We start from the raw sequence: 15,771 nt of genomic DNA on the forward strand, positions 1-15,771 counted from the left end.
CCCTCTCTCTGTGTCTTTCTCATACTCTTAGCCACTCATTTGCTCTTCTTCTCTACATTTCTCTTTAGCTCTCTTTCTTTCACTGTCTTTTCTTTATCGTTCCGTATCTCTCATTCTGTCTTCCTTTTTGGCTGTCTTCATCTTTTATTCTCTCTCACTCTTACCCTCTCTTACTTTTTGTCACTCTCTCGTTTTCTGTCTTTCTTTCCCTTTCCTCTCTCCCTTCCATTCTTTCCCTTGACCCCCCTCTGTCTCCTTTTCTATCCCTTTTCTTTCTTTCCACCCCTCTCTCTCTATTCCTTTCTTCCTCTCTATTACTCTTTTGTTACTCTCGCTTTATTTTTCATTCTCCCATTGTTTCTCCCGTTATCCCGCCCTCTTTCACCACCCTATATCTCCCTCACTTTATTCCTCTTTATCTCAGTGTCTCTCTCGCTCTTTCTCCTTTTCTCTCACACACACTTCAATGCACTTGTGACTGGTGGATTAGAGTGGCACCATCTTTGTGTCATTTAATACGGAAAATTTGTATGTTCAAATGGTGTAAAAGTTCAACAATAAAGTGTATTTGAATATAGTGCCAACATACATTTTCAAAATGATTGAATTTGGTGCTTAATTCATTCATATTAGTGATATATCATCGAGAACCGTTTGGGACACGAAAGAATCGGATCTTCTCAGTGAGCCGAGCCAAAAACGCCGGTTCTCTGAAAAAGAGCAGACATTTTCATCCCGAGCAGCCAGCCGGCAGCCTTCTGTCTCCGAAAGCAATTGGCTGCTGAAAGTGATTGATGACGCAAAGGACCAATCGCACAGCGCCTCGCGGCCCAGCCGTCTCCGCCTCCCCAACCCAGAGGAGTGGGGGAGATTTGGGACAGTGAGCATCTAATCTGGTTGTGATGCGTTCACGGTGCACTTTGGCACCTTCCCTGTCAATATGTCTGCGCCCCCTAAAAAGTAGCAACAGTGCAACTGCTTTCCTCTCGTGTCTGACCTTGTTTCTATTTGAAAATGTTTGATGTGGAATGCTCAATAAAAAACACAAAATGTTCAACCAAATAATATTGGGGGCAATTGTTACAAGAGGCCTCTTAAATTCTAGAACACTTGAGTTGACCCGCTAGGTTGCTGTCAGATGCCTTTGCTGTATTGCCATCTAAACACACTCTTGCACACAAAAATGCTAACTTCTTAAAAACATAAGTCACAAAACATATATTTTCAGTTTTGTACGATAACGTTTATCAGCAACAGTTCTGTGCTCTCGTCTAGGGTGGTGATGGCCCTGGGGAATAGGCTCTCTCTGAGCCTGTTAGTCCTAGTTTTGAATTTTGCAACAGGTCAAAGAGGTGGTTACCGGGGTGTGAAGCGTCTTTTATGATGTTAATGGCTCTGCTACAGTATCGCCAGGGATGTACTCCAGACTGGGCAGAGAGCAGCCAATGATGGTTTTGGCTGTGTTTATTAATCTCTATGTCATTTCTTCTCCCAGCATACCACACATTGACACCGTATGCCAGAATGTTTTGCCTACGTATAGAAAATAATTGGTATTCATATCTTGTTTAACAATTTATTTTGGAATGATATTGTTCCGATGCGCTTACAGTTTGGGCCGGTCTGAAAACACAAGTTTGTAAATATTTTTGCTTATATTTATCTTGATATGCTTCAGATCTTTTAACTCCTTTATGATGTGTTTATCCTGGAGTTCCATGTCTAATCTCTTTGTAAACAAATGTTTTCTTCATTGTTATCAACGACAGTGAAGAAATTCGAATTCTATTCATCCCTGGATGGCTGGATACTCTTATATCAGGGGTCGCCAAACTGCGGCCCGCAGGCCGTATCAGGCACACAGATTTAATACGACCTGGGAGATGATGCTGAGAGAGGCACAGGAAAAAAATGAGCCGATTCTGGTTAAATGTTAACCTGCAGTTTTTTTATATTTCCACTGGGTGTCGCCGAAGCATGCAATAAAACACTTCTGTAATAACCCTAATGCAGAGGCGTCAAACAGGCAGTCCCCCAAGGGTTTTAATCTGTCCATCACAAAACTGAGAGAAGTGCAAGAGAAAAATGAGGTGCAGTTTAAAAAATGTCCACTTGATGTCAACCAAGCTGGGCACCACTTGCAAAGCAACTGTAGTGGTATTTCTGGTATTTGGTAACTTCCTTTTTTCCTCTTTTGTCTTTCTTCCTCTCTTTTTTTCTCTCTATTTCCCTCTTTCCTCCTTTTTTCATTTATTTCTCACCCTGTCTCTCTCTCCTTTTTATGTATCTTTTTGTCTTTTTCATCTCTTTCTAGCTCTTTTTTCTCCCCCGTCTTATTTTTCTCTCATTTATGTTTTTCTCACATTCTTTTTTCAGTCTCTTTCTTTCCCTCTTTTTTCTCCCTTTCAGTTGTGTTCCATTTCCCCCTTTCTCTTTCTCTCTCTTATTGTCTCCCTCGCTCCGTCTCGCTCTTTTTATCTCACTTTCCCTTTTTCTTAAACTTACTAGTCCGGCCCCCAAGAATTTGTTCAAGCAGGTGGCCCCCAGCTAGAATGAATTTGACACCCTTGCCCTAAAGTTTTCAATGCAAATGATCAAATTTAGTGCTTAAAAAGGAGATATTACGTTTTCATTACTCTTACAAGTTTTTATTTGTAAAAGAATATGATTTGTATAAAAGTTTCCAATTCAATAGGCTGAAATGCTCCCTTTATGAACAAATAGACAATTAAACTCATCTTGTGCAGTAAAAAATTGATTGGCCCATTTTACCTATTTTCTTAATGTATCGCAAACTTTTCATTAGCAGTATTTTGTGACAGTTTTATAAACGAAATTTGCTTGCACCTTTATTTAGGGCAAAAATAATCGTCAAAATGGGCAGCACGGCAGCGCAGTGGTTAGCGTATGTGCGGCACAGTTCATGTCTTGGGAACCTCCTGCGTGGGTTCAAATCCAGCTCCGGTTCCCTCCCACATTCCAAAAACATGCATTTCAGGTGAATTGGCCAGTCCAAATTGTCCCTAGGTGTGAATGAGCGAGTGAGTTGTCTGTCCCTGTGTGCCCTGCGATTGGCTGGCAAACAGTTCAGGGTGTCCCCTGCCCACTGCCCGATGATTGCTGGGATGGGCTCCAGCACCCCCGCGACCCTACTGAGGATAAGCGGTGTAGCTAATGAGATGAGATGAGATAATCGTCAAAATGAGCCTCAATAATCTTAAATAACCCCAGTGCTCAATGGGGGGGTCCGGCTCATCTCTGAAGAGTTGGAAGACGCTTCACACTGAAAAACAATGGTGACCAGATGATGAAGGTGCTGTATCAGATCAGGAGGCTTTTCCTGGTACTGGTAAACATGGAAACCAGCACTGTTTCATGTAAGGGAGCAAAAGCCTCTACCCCCCAAAAAACAGACGGGAGGGGAATGGGTACCGCCAGGCTGTACTTGCCCAAGACACACCACAGAAAGTGGTACCCAAACAACCCTAGTGATTAAGGGTTTCGTGATTGCCGAGGTATTGGATCGTGGTTTCGAACCACAGTTGGTGTGAGACAAGGCTGCATTCTCTCTCCCACTTTATTCAACATCATCCTGGAGAGGATCATGACAGAAGCCCTGGACCAACATGAAGGTACAGTTAGTATTGGAGGGAAACTGTCACTCACCTCCGTTTTGCTAATATTATCGGATTGGCAGGAAACTCAAAGGAACTCCCAGATCTGGTCGATCGCCTTGACAAAGCATCGACTTAGTATAGTATGGGAATCAGTATAGAAAAAAAACTGATTACCATCACCATCAACCATAGAAATCTAGAACCTGTCACCAAAATAAAACATCTTGGAGCTATCATATCAGAAGAGGGGTCAGAACAAGAACTCATGGCCAGGATAGCTCAAACCACAGCCGCACTTGCCAGACTAAAACCCATCTGGAGGGACACGAACATAGCAGTGAAATCAAGGATCAGACATATGCAAGCGCTGGTTACTTCCATCTTCCTCTAGACTCTCACAGCAAAACTGGAAAAGGAAATCCAGTCCATGGAGATGCGATGGTACAGGAAACTTCTAGGCATCAGTTACTTCTCCCATGTGACCAACAAATGGTGGGCAACACCATCAAAGGGCACATTGGACCCTACCAAGAACTGTAGTCAACTGTGCCTGGACGGAAACTTCAGTGGTATGGTCACCTCACAAGATCATCAGGACTGACCAGGATCATTCTCCAAGGCACAGTCCAAGGGGGCAGAAGAAGAACTGGGCGGTCAACATTAAAGAATGGAACGGTGTCAACTTTGTTGCGACCTAAGAACAGGCCAGGGACCTTAAACAGTGGATAAGGCTCTTTCGAGTTGCGTCCTCATTGGTGTCCCGAGGACCCATACGGTTAAGGGATCCCTGAACCGAACCATGAACCTGTCCTGTATCGTGTGACTCTAGATATTTTTTAGCATATTGTTAATTGCACTACTTTTAAATTCTACTTATATATTCCTTGAATTCTAAGTGTGTATGTGCACTATATGGGACAGCTTTGAAGGTCATGACCATAAAGACATTCTATTTCATCCCAATTCATAACTAGCATTTTCTACAACTTCTCAGAGGCTTTATAACATATTCATAATCCCAGCATTTCACTATTTTAATTAGATGTCAAGTCCTGTTTATTTGTTTAGCCCTTAATCACAAAGAGTCTCAAAGGGCTGCACAGATCAAAGACTATTGCAAACTACAGACAGTACAGACTACAACAGATGTCTATTGCAGCAAATGGCAATATTTTGGGGGAGGGAGATTGACTTTAACGCATCGTGAAAACAACAGACCAACAACAGAAAATTCCACAGTGAAGTTACCATATTTTATTTCTGAAGTGCCATTCATGCATATTGGGCAAGGGGGGGCTTTTAGGTACGGGCGGTTTTCGGGTGGTATCGACAATTCTAATAACACTTTACAGCACTAAACAAATACAAAGAGTAGCTGTGTCACCTCGTCGGACAGCAAAAGTAATAAATCGTGCAATTTAAAATAAAAAAGGGGGGAAGGGGGGGGCTAGAAGGAAAAACAAACAAGGAATGACGGACAAAATATAAACGACAAAACACAAAGCAAATATATATTATTGACATTGAAACACTGAATGTAGAAACATAGTACAGGTCAAAGGTAGTGTCACACACACACACCCCAAAAAAAAGCCGATGCGTTTTCATCATCACATATATACAATATAGATATATACATACTGTCACCCCCAGGTTGGACGATAACAAAATATTCTTTCCCCTCCCTCGTCTATTTCGTGGACTCCCCCTCCCCCCAGGCCCCCGATAGGAGGAAACAAAGAAAGGGGAGGATTGAAAAAGACAATTATGTACAAGCACGACGACACTAGCACTGAAGGAAAACCACCATTCATTTCAATAGACAGTACTAGCATGATGATGACTGCTCTTGAAAACCACACCACCAGGGATTTTTTTTTTCTTTAAAAAAAAAAAAGACAACTTTTAAACTCTTCCGAATAATCTCTCTGGCAGGTAAAAACGCCCGGTGAACACCCCTAGATTATTATATATTTTTTTAAATCACATCAAACACGCACACCTACTCGCAAACAGTTCATTCAAACCACAACGAAAAATTGATCCAGTCATTTTTTTTCTTACACGCTGTCCCTTTTTCAAGCCACGTTTGAAGTCATTTTAATTCTTCACCTGGAAGAAGTGAAACAAACTTGAACCTCTAGAAAAAGCCATGGGCGTTGGCATCCAACAAATTCGTGGATTAGTTGATTGTTGTAAGCGACAAGGGCGAATTAAGGTCAAAAGATGGAAACGGACATCTGGGATGGGTAGGCTGCATAAAACATCTGTGGAATTTAGTGGAAAGTTCTTATAATTGATTGTCATAAAACCTTACCCTTAAAACTCAAATGTTCGTAAAGTCCCTCTAAAGAGAAATTAAACATCTTTGAAATATTTTACGCGGGAGATTAAAATTAGAGAACTTAAAAAAATGGAATCATTTTGAAATAATACCATCTTTACTGTTCCACAGTGAAATGACATGATATTGTGTCTATATCATGGTACAACACCTTTTTCACAAAATGACTAAAGGCATTTTACACACTAACCTGAATTTTTCAGAAAACACCCTAATCAAAATTAGAGAACGACGTTGGCATGGAAAACAAATTCTAAAGGTGACAACAGTCGGCAATTGGTAAGAAGTGAGAATGACTTCAGAATATCTGAAGCCACAGGTTGGCACTAGTCCCCCACAGTGCGTTGACGTAATTTTGGTCCATTCTTCTTCCAGCCTCCTCCACAGTTTGGTGATGGTATTGAGTTTTATTAACCCTAACCTTTGTCACTAAGGATTTTTCAGAGGTTCTCCATTGGGTTGAGATCAGGACAGCGGGCAGGCGATGCCATGAATTCAATGTTTTCGCCTTCAAGGAAATTCTCTACCCGGTTTTCTAAGTGACAGAGTATAGCCTGCACTAAGACTGCAAGCTGATTGAGCGCAAGTGGGGAACCATGTGCTGTAGAAGAAAGTTCAGATATACATTTGCATTAACTCGCTCATGTAGCTGTACAAGAGGCCTAACTTCTGCTGCAGAAAACAGGCACCAAACCATGACACATCCTCCTCCACCTTTGATTGACCTTTTTTGCACACTTAGGGTCTAGTCTTTGTCCAATGTGTCGCCTAACATAATGCTTCCCATCAGACTCAAATAAATTACATTTTCTTTTCTCACTGAAGTGATCTCTGGACCAGTTCTCCTTTGTTCACACAACCTGCTCCTCAGCAAAGCTCAGTCTAGCTTTTTGATTTTTTTTTGCCAATAAGAGGTTTGGTCACTGCAGTGTGGGCCTTTAGTCCAAATGCTCTTGAGCGGCAAGACACTTTATGGCGAGACAGAAACTTACCATGTTCAGGAGAGAACTGGCAAGAAACGATTACCTGTTGACATCCTCCACAGTGACCTGTCCTCTCTTGCATTTGTCTTCTGTGGACGACCAGCGTTTTTGGGTGACTTGAATCAGTTTGTAGTTATGTAAAGATTCAATATATTGGAAATCGCAAATTTGGAACAATCAACTTGTATTGCTATGAGTGATAGGGTCCTCCTTTCCGTTTTCATCTGGACAACCTGTTGCCGGAAGCTTTCAATCGCTTTAGAATGGACCCTCATTTTGAAAAGTCAGTAAAACTGCCAGTTAGAATGCCAGTTAAATAGGGGTTGACAGATAATCAGGGAAATCAGCACCATGTGATAGATTAGCACCATTAAATGGGAGGCACCTGAAAGTGTTCTCTAATTTTGATCAGTGCTTTTTCTGAAAATGAGTTGTTTAGTGTGAAATGCCTTCAGTCATAGTGAACAAGTATTGCAGTAGCATGGTATACACAATAAAAGGTCCTTACAATGTTGAGCAGTGAAGATAGCAGTTATTTCACAATTATTCAATTGTTTTCTAATTTAGATCTCCAGTGTCGGCCAAGGTGGGCTGTCAGGGTCTGCAACGCTTTCTAAGCTGGCCCCAAAAATATCTGAATCATGTGACGTTAATTATATTTGTTCTATAAATATTTAATAATTTTAGATCGTCTGTCAGCTTCCTTTCATTGCTTCTTGTGCTGCTTGGAGACATTTAAGCATTCAACCAATCATATTTCAACTATTAGTTCTTGTAAGCCTCAGAAATCTACCTGGAGAACTTCACAAAAACTTTTGAGGGCCGTGAGTCATATAGCAAGAGTGTTCGAGAAAGCTGTTGCTTTAGCCAATCAGATTCCGGGTTAGCGTGTGAGCACTTGCTAGCTAGCGTTGGGAAACATCATCGGTTTCACAGACGATGGTTGGCTAGGGAGCAGTAATCCAGGAAAGCAATCGCGCCAACAGCTATGAGACTTTAAGAGACTGAACTGCACAAGGGAATATATTGCTTTGTTGGTATGATAGCAAAAGGACGGACAACTCGGAATCGATCAAGGGGGAAAAGGTTTGTTTGCCACTTCCAGCCTAGTAGATCTTAACCCTGATCGGAACCGAATTCCAGGAACATTGCGGTTGGGCCAAGCTTTTCTTGCTGCCTTAAAAAAAATATAAAAATAATTTAAAAAGATATTATCCACCCTTCATTGCTCTTTGTTGTCTCTGTTTGTAGTCTTGCTGAACTTAAATTTGGTTACAAAAGACAGGTTTTATGTGTCGCGTGTCTGCAAAGCTGGGACCTTTGGCTTACAATACGTTTCTCCGTCGTGTGCAATGTGGCCATTTCCAATCCAAACAAAATAAACTCCTTCTTATTCCCTCGTTCTATGTTTTTACTCTTGCAACAAGGCATCAGACTAAACGGATGCTGAGTGCCCAGGTGACCCATGCCAGATGCCTCAATGGGTTAGAATTCAAAATGAACAAAGTAAACAAAAAAAGGCGAATAACAGCTTATCGGTCTATTACCGAACCGAGTGCCCCAGTCATTCCACAGTTCTCAAGTCTCTGCATGCTTTTAGCACTAATGCATTTGGAATAAATCTCAGAATTGGGACCAAGAGGTCGCAGGTTCGATTGCCGGCTCCTCAAGGTTAAATATCGAAATGTCCTTGGGCAAGAACCTGAACCCCTAAGACCCCCGATAAGCAGGTAGGCGCCTTACATGGCTAACGCTGCTACCGGTGTGTGAGAGTGTTTGTGAATGGGTAAGTGTGAAGCACATTGTATAGCGGTTTGGGAGGTCTTCAGTGACTTGAAAAGCGATATATAAATGCATTTATTTTACATGGTCCTTCATCAGAACTTTAGAATGTAGGCAATATTGTTATTCTCCAGGTGATTAATAAAGCATCGAGAAATGTGGCATGTTCCACTGTGGACAGGAATTATTCAGAATCTAGTGAAACGAATCCCTGGGTGCAGAATAATTTGTAAAGCAAGCCCCTGGCCTCTGTTTGAAGGGCCCAAATCAGCGCTGATAATAATAGTATGATTGATTGACCGGTCAGAATTCATAGTGTAGAATCGATTGCTGCAATTCAGGAAAAATAGACTCTGAATTTGTATGAGGTGAGATGAAGGATTGGGCGACTCTTCCCAAAACTACTTGCAAAAATAACTTCCGCGTTCCATCGTAGCCTATCCAAAACAATATTAAAAAATGATCAAAGAACTGTAGTCAATTAAAGAAATGAGGACATTTACATTGCCCTTTGCAAAAGAGACCATCTAAAATGCAAAAACTAGAATGCAGAGTACAACAGAAGTCTGCTTTTCTGGTTGTTGACATAACTTCTATGAGCACGTGTGAGAGAACTTTCATCTATGTGTTGTTGTTTTAGCGCCCACCCGATATGGATATTTCCCTACCCGCAAATCACCCTGTTTCTCCTTTTGTGTGCTTTTTCCGCAATAGTCTGTTGTGCTTACAGCAAAACCGCAAACAAAAATCGATAGATTTTAAGTGCCAAAACTTCGTACATAGCATTGAAAAGTCTTCTTCAATATTAAAAAAATAAAATACAAATTGACATACATTTGAAGGGCAAAAAGCCTATTGATCATAAAGAGGTGAGATTTGCAGCTCCATCCTCACAAGCATCAACCTCGTTTGGTAAAAGCCCTGCAGGCTCCTCATGTATAATGTCAAAATAATGTTGTTTTTTTTTTAAATATTTGGAATCCGGTTGAAGTATATGTTAAGGGTGCGCTGATCGATCTAAACATCAATATTATCGATACTAAACAAGTACTTGGATCGGATCGATGATATTGTCCTGAGGTCGATACTTCACCCCTCGGCCAATTTCCTCAAAGCTCTGCTTTGATTTGTTAATAGAGTCTTCTCTCACCCAGGACCCTCGGTAACTCTATTAGTGTATGCCAGATTGTGTGACTGACAGACACACTTTTAGCACCTCCCCCTACCTGGCCTGCAGCTGCATCTTGCCTTCCATGCAGAAAAGAGAGCCAAATCTATGAGCCCACCCTTACCAGAAACTGACAACAGAAAATAACAATTTCAGGTGAATTTGGTGTGGTAAAGTGGTCCGCTAATGTGGCAAATTTCCATCAACACTTGTAAAAGAATTCACCCAATGGAGAGAAACGAAGCCCAATAAAATATGTAAACACGTTACTGTTCCTGAACAAAAACGTGTTTATCTGTTGTCACAATGGCAACAGAGCCAAAAGGGCTTTTTTTGTTGGATTTTTGATTTTTGTGGGGGGTTTCACTCTTTTGCTCTGAAGGAGTTGTTGTCTTAGAAGTATTTGATTTTTATACTGTTGAAACGTTATATTGTTTACACTATTTGCACTGTCTGACTTCATTTTCAAAATACTGTGCCATGGAAGGTATAGTTGTCATGATGACATGATTACATTTTATTTGGATTACATTGCTGCTTTTTAATTTGACTCTTGTCTTTTGTTCTAAAACAGTTGTAATGAAAATATTTACACTGTCAAACGTTCAAATTGTAGTTGTTTATTGAAAAACGAAACATTTCTAGTGCTTAGAATCTTTGTTCTGTTTTATACGTAAATATAAACTAACTCAAGGAGGGAGGGTTCAATTATTCAATGATCATGACATTTCCAAGCAAAAACTATCAGTATCGGATTGATACTAAAATCCCCAGGATTGCCCACCCATGTTATATACGAACACATTAAAATTGGTGTTTGAGTTGATTATCAGTTTAGCATAAATGATTGACATTAGACAAAAATACTTGGTAATTAGGGGTTTAAATCTCTCGACAAAAGACTAATTGAAACTGTTTATTATACGTAAGATGCATGTGCATCGGCTCGCTACAGTTTAACTGTACGGGTCAGGTGTATCGACATTTCGTTCTGTGTGCATTGTTACAAAGAATGACAATACAAGTAAAATTATTATTATTATTATTATGAGCGATATACTCGGGTGCAGTTTCTCCATGAGTCAATATGTTACGGCTCTGTTGGCAAGCATATGATAAAATTATTTTCGATTACCTTCTTCCCATTCTCACTAGTTAGTGTGCCCAATGCTGGGCAGTGAAGTCAATATTGTGGCAGTTTAGCCCTAATGTTGTGTCAGATATTGGCACGACTAATCGTTGTTAGCGGTCAATTTTAACACAGGGTCTAAAGGAGTATCGATTACAAACATATACAATTTTATGCACCCTGCGACACATCCGTTATGACTTTCTATTAGCTTGAAACGGATCACTAGAGACCCTAACACAGCACAAGGGTTAACATCAGCTGTCAATTATTCCAAGTTGTTTAGGGAAACAGGCACGTTGACATTAATGGTTAAGAAATTGGTGTAAAACTCACTGGATTTTAGTAGCCTCTCATGAAGCGGACCAACTTTGTTGGTGTTGAATAGAAATTATATCAAATACTGGGTAGCGCTGTTTCTAGAAGTTTAAGGAGTTTCCCCTTTAATGATCAATAGGCAGTTAGAGATGAAAGAATATACGGATGGGCATTTTTTCAAAATCACCTTTGTGAAAAGTTACAATTATATTTTCGGGAAGGACAAATCTTAATGGCAGAAAAAACAAGCAAAGTGTCTCGGTGCATTTAGATAAAAACCGTCAGCGTTTCGGCTGACCGCAGCCAGGAATTGCATTCCATTCTGCCGCCATCATTTCCCGACACAACTATTCGACCATCGATATTAAGCCTCGATAAACTGACGGCGGTACCCATCCCTAAAGCAGTGATTCCCAACCGCTGCGAGTGCCATGTCGTCCGATTAGTCCGGAAGAATGCTGATTCAATCATTTACGACAAAGACAATTACTTTTGCTAGTGGCAGGAAAAACAAAAAACAGTATTAATTTGCTTGCATTCAGTAAAACATTTTTTTACCTTGTTTTGATCATCAACATTTCAGCACAGGATGTCTAAAAAAAATAATATCCTTTGAGATGTAAATACCACAAAAAGTACATCATAAAAGCAAATGAAATTAGAAAGTATTTTGAAGATCATAAGATTTATTCTTCCAAATCTGAATTTGAAATTCAAAAGCATGTGGAATATGTGATCAATTTCACCAAGGTTCAATATGTGCACCACATGTGACATGGCACCTAGCGAAAGTATTGGCCCTCCAAGAACTTTTCGGCATACTGTCACATTTCAAGCTTCAAACCTAAAGCTAAAAAACTGAAAATATTTTCCAAGCGTCAAAGTCATGTGAGACGCATTAATATTTGTATAAATTTTGGCCCCTTGTTCTTAATCAACTGACTCCAGAAGTTCCCTGATGAATTCCGAACGATCCAACGTCAATCTAAATGACTAACAATGACTTAATTCATCTGTGTGCCATTATCTCTAGGTTTAAAAGCAACTGCTTTGTGATGGTTTCAAAGGTCTGTGAAAGAAGAAAGACCGAAAAACACACCAGGTAGGTCAGAGATAAAGTTCTGGAAAAGTTCAAAGAAGGGATGGATATGAGAAAATTTCGCAACATTTACACATCTCCCGGAGCACCGTGCAAGTGATGGTATCAAAATGGAGAGAGCATAAAACCACTGCAAAACGACCAAGACGTGGCCGTCCCTCTAAACTTTCGGGCCAAAAAAGAAGAAAAATATTCAGAGAAGCAACCAAGAGGGGCATGATCACCTATAGGCATACACAGCTGAGGTGGAACAACCTGTTTAATCGATAAATCACACTTTATGAAGGAGTTGCAAGAGGAAAGTCCTTTCTGAGAGAATAACATAAAAAGGCCTGTTTGACGTCTGCAAAAAGCCACAAATACACAAATAACAAGACACAAATAACATGTGGAACAAGGTTCTCTGGTTGGATGAGACGAAATTGAAACTTTTTGGGGTAATGCAGAGCGCTACATTTGGCACAAGAGTAACACAGCATATCACCCTAAAAACACCATACCCAAAATCAAACATGGTGGTGGTAGTATCATGCTCTAAGAGAGTTGATGGGAAGATGGATGGAGCCCCATACAGGGCAATTCTGGCAGAAAACTTGTTGGGAGTCTACAAAAGACCAGAAGGTTCACCTTCCAACAGGACAAGTACCCTCACATGAAGCAAAATCTACAGTGTAATTGTCGCAGCAACAAACTTTTCAATATTTTCTTTGTTAGAAAAATATAAAATGACGAATATATTTTGTTTCTTTTCACGACTGTACCTCACGTGTTGAGTCTTGGAAAATATTTTGTGTTCTATCCAAGTTTGAAGCCTGAAATGTGGAAATATATCAAGTTCTTGTGGGGCCAAACTTTTCAAAGCCGGTAATCCAGACCCTGCCAAACATGCTGAAGCATATTTTGAGTAGCAGATTCTTCAGCAGATTACTATTTTGTATTGGTTTTATATACAAATGATCTGATTGTGAGTTAGTAAAGGGAAACAACGATAGTTATTAATATTAGTTATCAATATTCAAAGGATATCAAATATTTTGAACCAGTCTGTACTTCTACAAATGTTGCTAGATTTTTCCAACAAAAGTTGAGAGACACTGCTTTAATCGGAGCATTCACGGACACAATTGCATTGACGCGCCGACAAATTAAGAAATAAACGACCTAAATCCGACATTTGGTATCTTGCTGCTGTCACACTCTTCATATCAACTTAAAAAATGCACGATACCAACATTAGGCTGACCGTTTCTCTTTTTTGTTTCTATCACTGTGGCTTAAACACTCCTTTGTCTGATCACATTGATGCTCTCATTCTATCGTAGGCCTCTAAGACCTTTTTTTTTGTTTTAGAAACACCCTGTTCAAAACCCCAGCAAGCATAATCCAAAAGAACTGCTGCCACACCCCACACGGGGGCTTCTCTTTCACCGCCGGGCACAATCACATGACTTGCAGAAGCGATCTGCATTTCATTTGCAAAAACCATAAAAAGGTTTTAGGAAAAAAAACAAAATGGAGAGGGCTTAATTCATCCACGAGGCAGCTGCGGCCACACGAGAAGAAGAATCACAAGCTGAAATCACAATACGGTGGTGAGCGGAGTGGCTTGACTAAAGCGGGGCAAAACGAGAGGAGGGAGGGGCTGGGCTTGGGTCTAACGAAGGCCACTGTCTGGGACGGTGGGCTGGAGACGTACACTTGATCCTGTTTCACTAAGATGATTGTCTCTTTTTGCTTATGTAAAAATGTTTCAGGACAGCCCGTCTAATGTTCACCCACCTCAAAGAGGACTGAGGCATTGAGGGTCGAGGTTGGGTCCCTCTTCCTATCTCTCCTCCCTCTTCCACCGCCTTTTTTTTTCTTTTTCAAATCCCAGCCTGATTTCCCCTGGATTCCATCATCTCCCTTTTTCCGCAGCTTCTATTTGCAACAAATAAAATGGTAGGAGGAGGCTACACAATGGAGTCCCAGTCAAAATCATCCTGGATGTCGTCCGCCGGCATGCGATGCATCTGGAAGTTTCTGCTGGGCATCATGTGCTGCTGGTTCAGTTGAGCATGGTGTCCTAGGCATGACAAATAAAGGGATTGGTGCACATAAAACATGTTTAAATGGTGTGAGGTAGGGCTGCACGATTTGGGGGAAAAACCCAATTGGGACTTTTCAGACATGTATTGCAATTTCGAGGCATTTCTGTGCTTGTTTTTCGGGAGAACTTAAATAGTGCCATGCAAACTTACCTCAATATGACATCCTTAGGGACTGAGATTACATGACTATAACATAATGACAACAATATTGAGTGAATTAAATAAATGTTTTTTATTGTTGTTATACAAAAGCACAACAAAATTGGGGGGCTTCTGCTTTCAGTACGAAAATGATTTAGAGAGTGGCTAACTAACTACAAACTAATGTCAGATGATAGACTTATGCAAGGTCTCTGTGATAATTAAAATACAAGTCTGTTTTTCAGAGCTGATGGATCTGCAGTTGGTAAAGAGCCACGTTCGGTAGAGTTGTTAGCTTAGCTGTTAGCATTCCCTTCCAACACCGCCTCAGTTGATTCCCGGACGGGATGAAAATGTGCAGAGCACCAGCTGGTGACCAGCATCTCTTTGGACTCTTCTGACTTTCCTGATTGTCCGATTTAATCGATCAATTCCTTTTCAATGTAACGGGCTGCTAAAGCTACGAGTTGTTGCGTTTGTTTTGGTGGCCATTTGACTGGCTGGCAGCTTAAACCAGCCTATTAAAGTAGTGCACAAACGGCTAGCAAACTTTGCATCTAATCGATTGGCTCATGCCATGAAAACCTGCTTCTGATGGGCAGGCGCTGTAAAACCCCAAAATGTGAAAATTGTCGTTATCCAAACACTCCATCGCTCAATTAAACTAGAACTATAAATCCTTGAAAAAAAGAAACAGTATTTTGCAGTTACACTATCCTATGTCACAACACGATATCGATTAGAATTCTGTTAATCGTGCAGCCCTAGTATGAGGTAAGATTCACATCTCAAAATTTAAAAGTGTATATCCCAGTCTTACCAGTCATTGTGGGACCCGCGCTGCTCATTGGGGGCATGTGAGGATATCCCGGGGGGCCCATCATGGACATGCTCTGTCTGGAGTCCATGTAGAGATTTCCTAAAGGTGACAACTCGAGTGAAATTTTGGGGTTTTGTCACATAAAAAAACAAACCAAAAATAGCGAAAAATCCAGACTTTAAACCTGGGGGTATGGAGGTAGGGTTTCAAAAATGGGCCCAAAAAGGACTGATGTTGATTACCCAAGTATTGGAAGCACAGGCAATGAAATCATTCGAAC

General features: G+C 40.7%; 1 protein-coding gene across 1 annotated transcript in view; it reads right to left on the minus strand.

The window, feature by feature from the left end:
- Positions 1-4,848: 4,848 nt before the first annotated feature.
- Positions 4,849-15,771, minus strand: part of foxj3 (forkhead box J3) — a 165,743-nt gene continuing 154,820 nt past the window's right edge. Inside the window, exons 11-12 of the mRNA XM_088338043.1 lie at positions 15,492-15,590; positions 4,849-14,505 (exon numbers count right to left, since the gene is read on the minus strand). Coding sequence (XP_088194169.1) covers positions 14,393-14,505; positions 15,492-15,590 — 212 coding nt within the window. The 3' untranslated portion in view covers positions 4,849-14,392. The remainder of the gene's footprint in view (positions 14,506-15,491; positions 15,591-15,771) is intronic.

This window comes from Urocampus carinirostris, chromosome 6, assembly GCF_059441175.1.
Source record: "Urocampus carinirostris isolate Australia breed hairy pipefish chromosome 6, RoL_Ucar_1.0, whole genome shotgun sequence".
NCBI lineage: Eukaryota > Metazoa > Chordata > Actinopteri > Syngnathiformes > Syngnathidae > Urocampus > Urocampus carinirostris.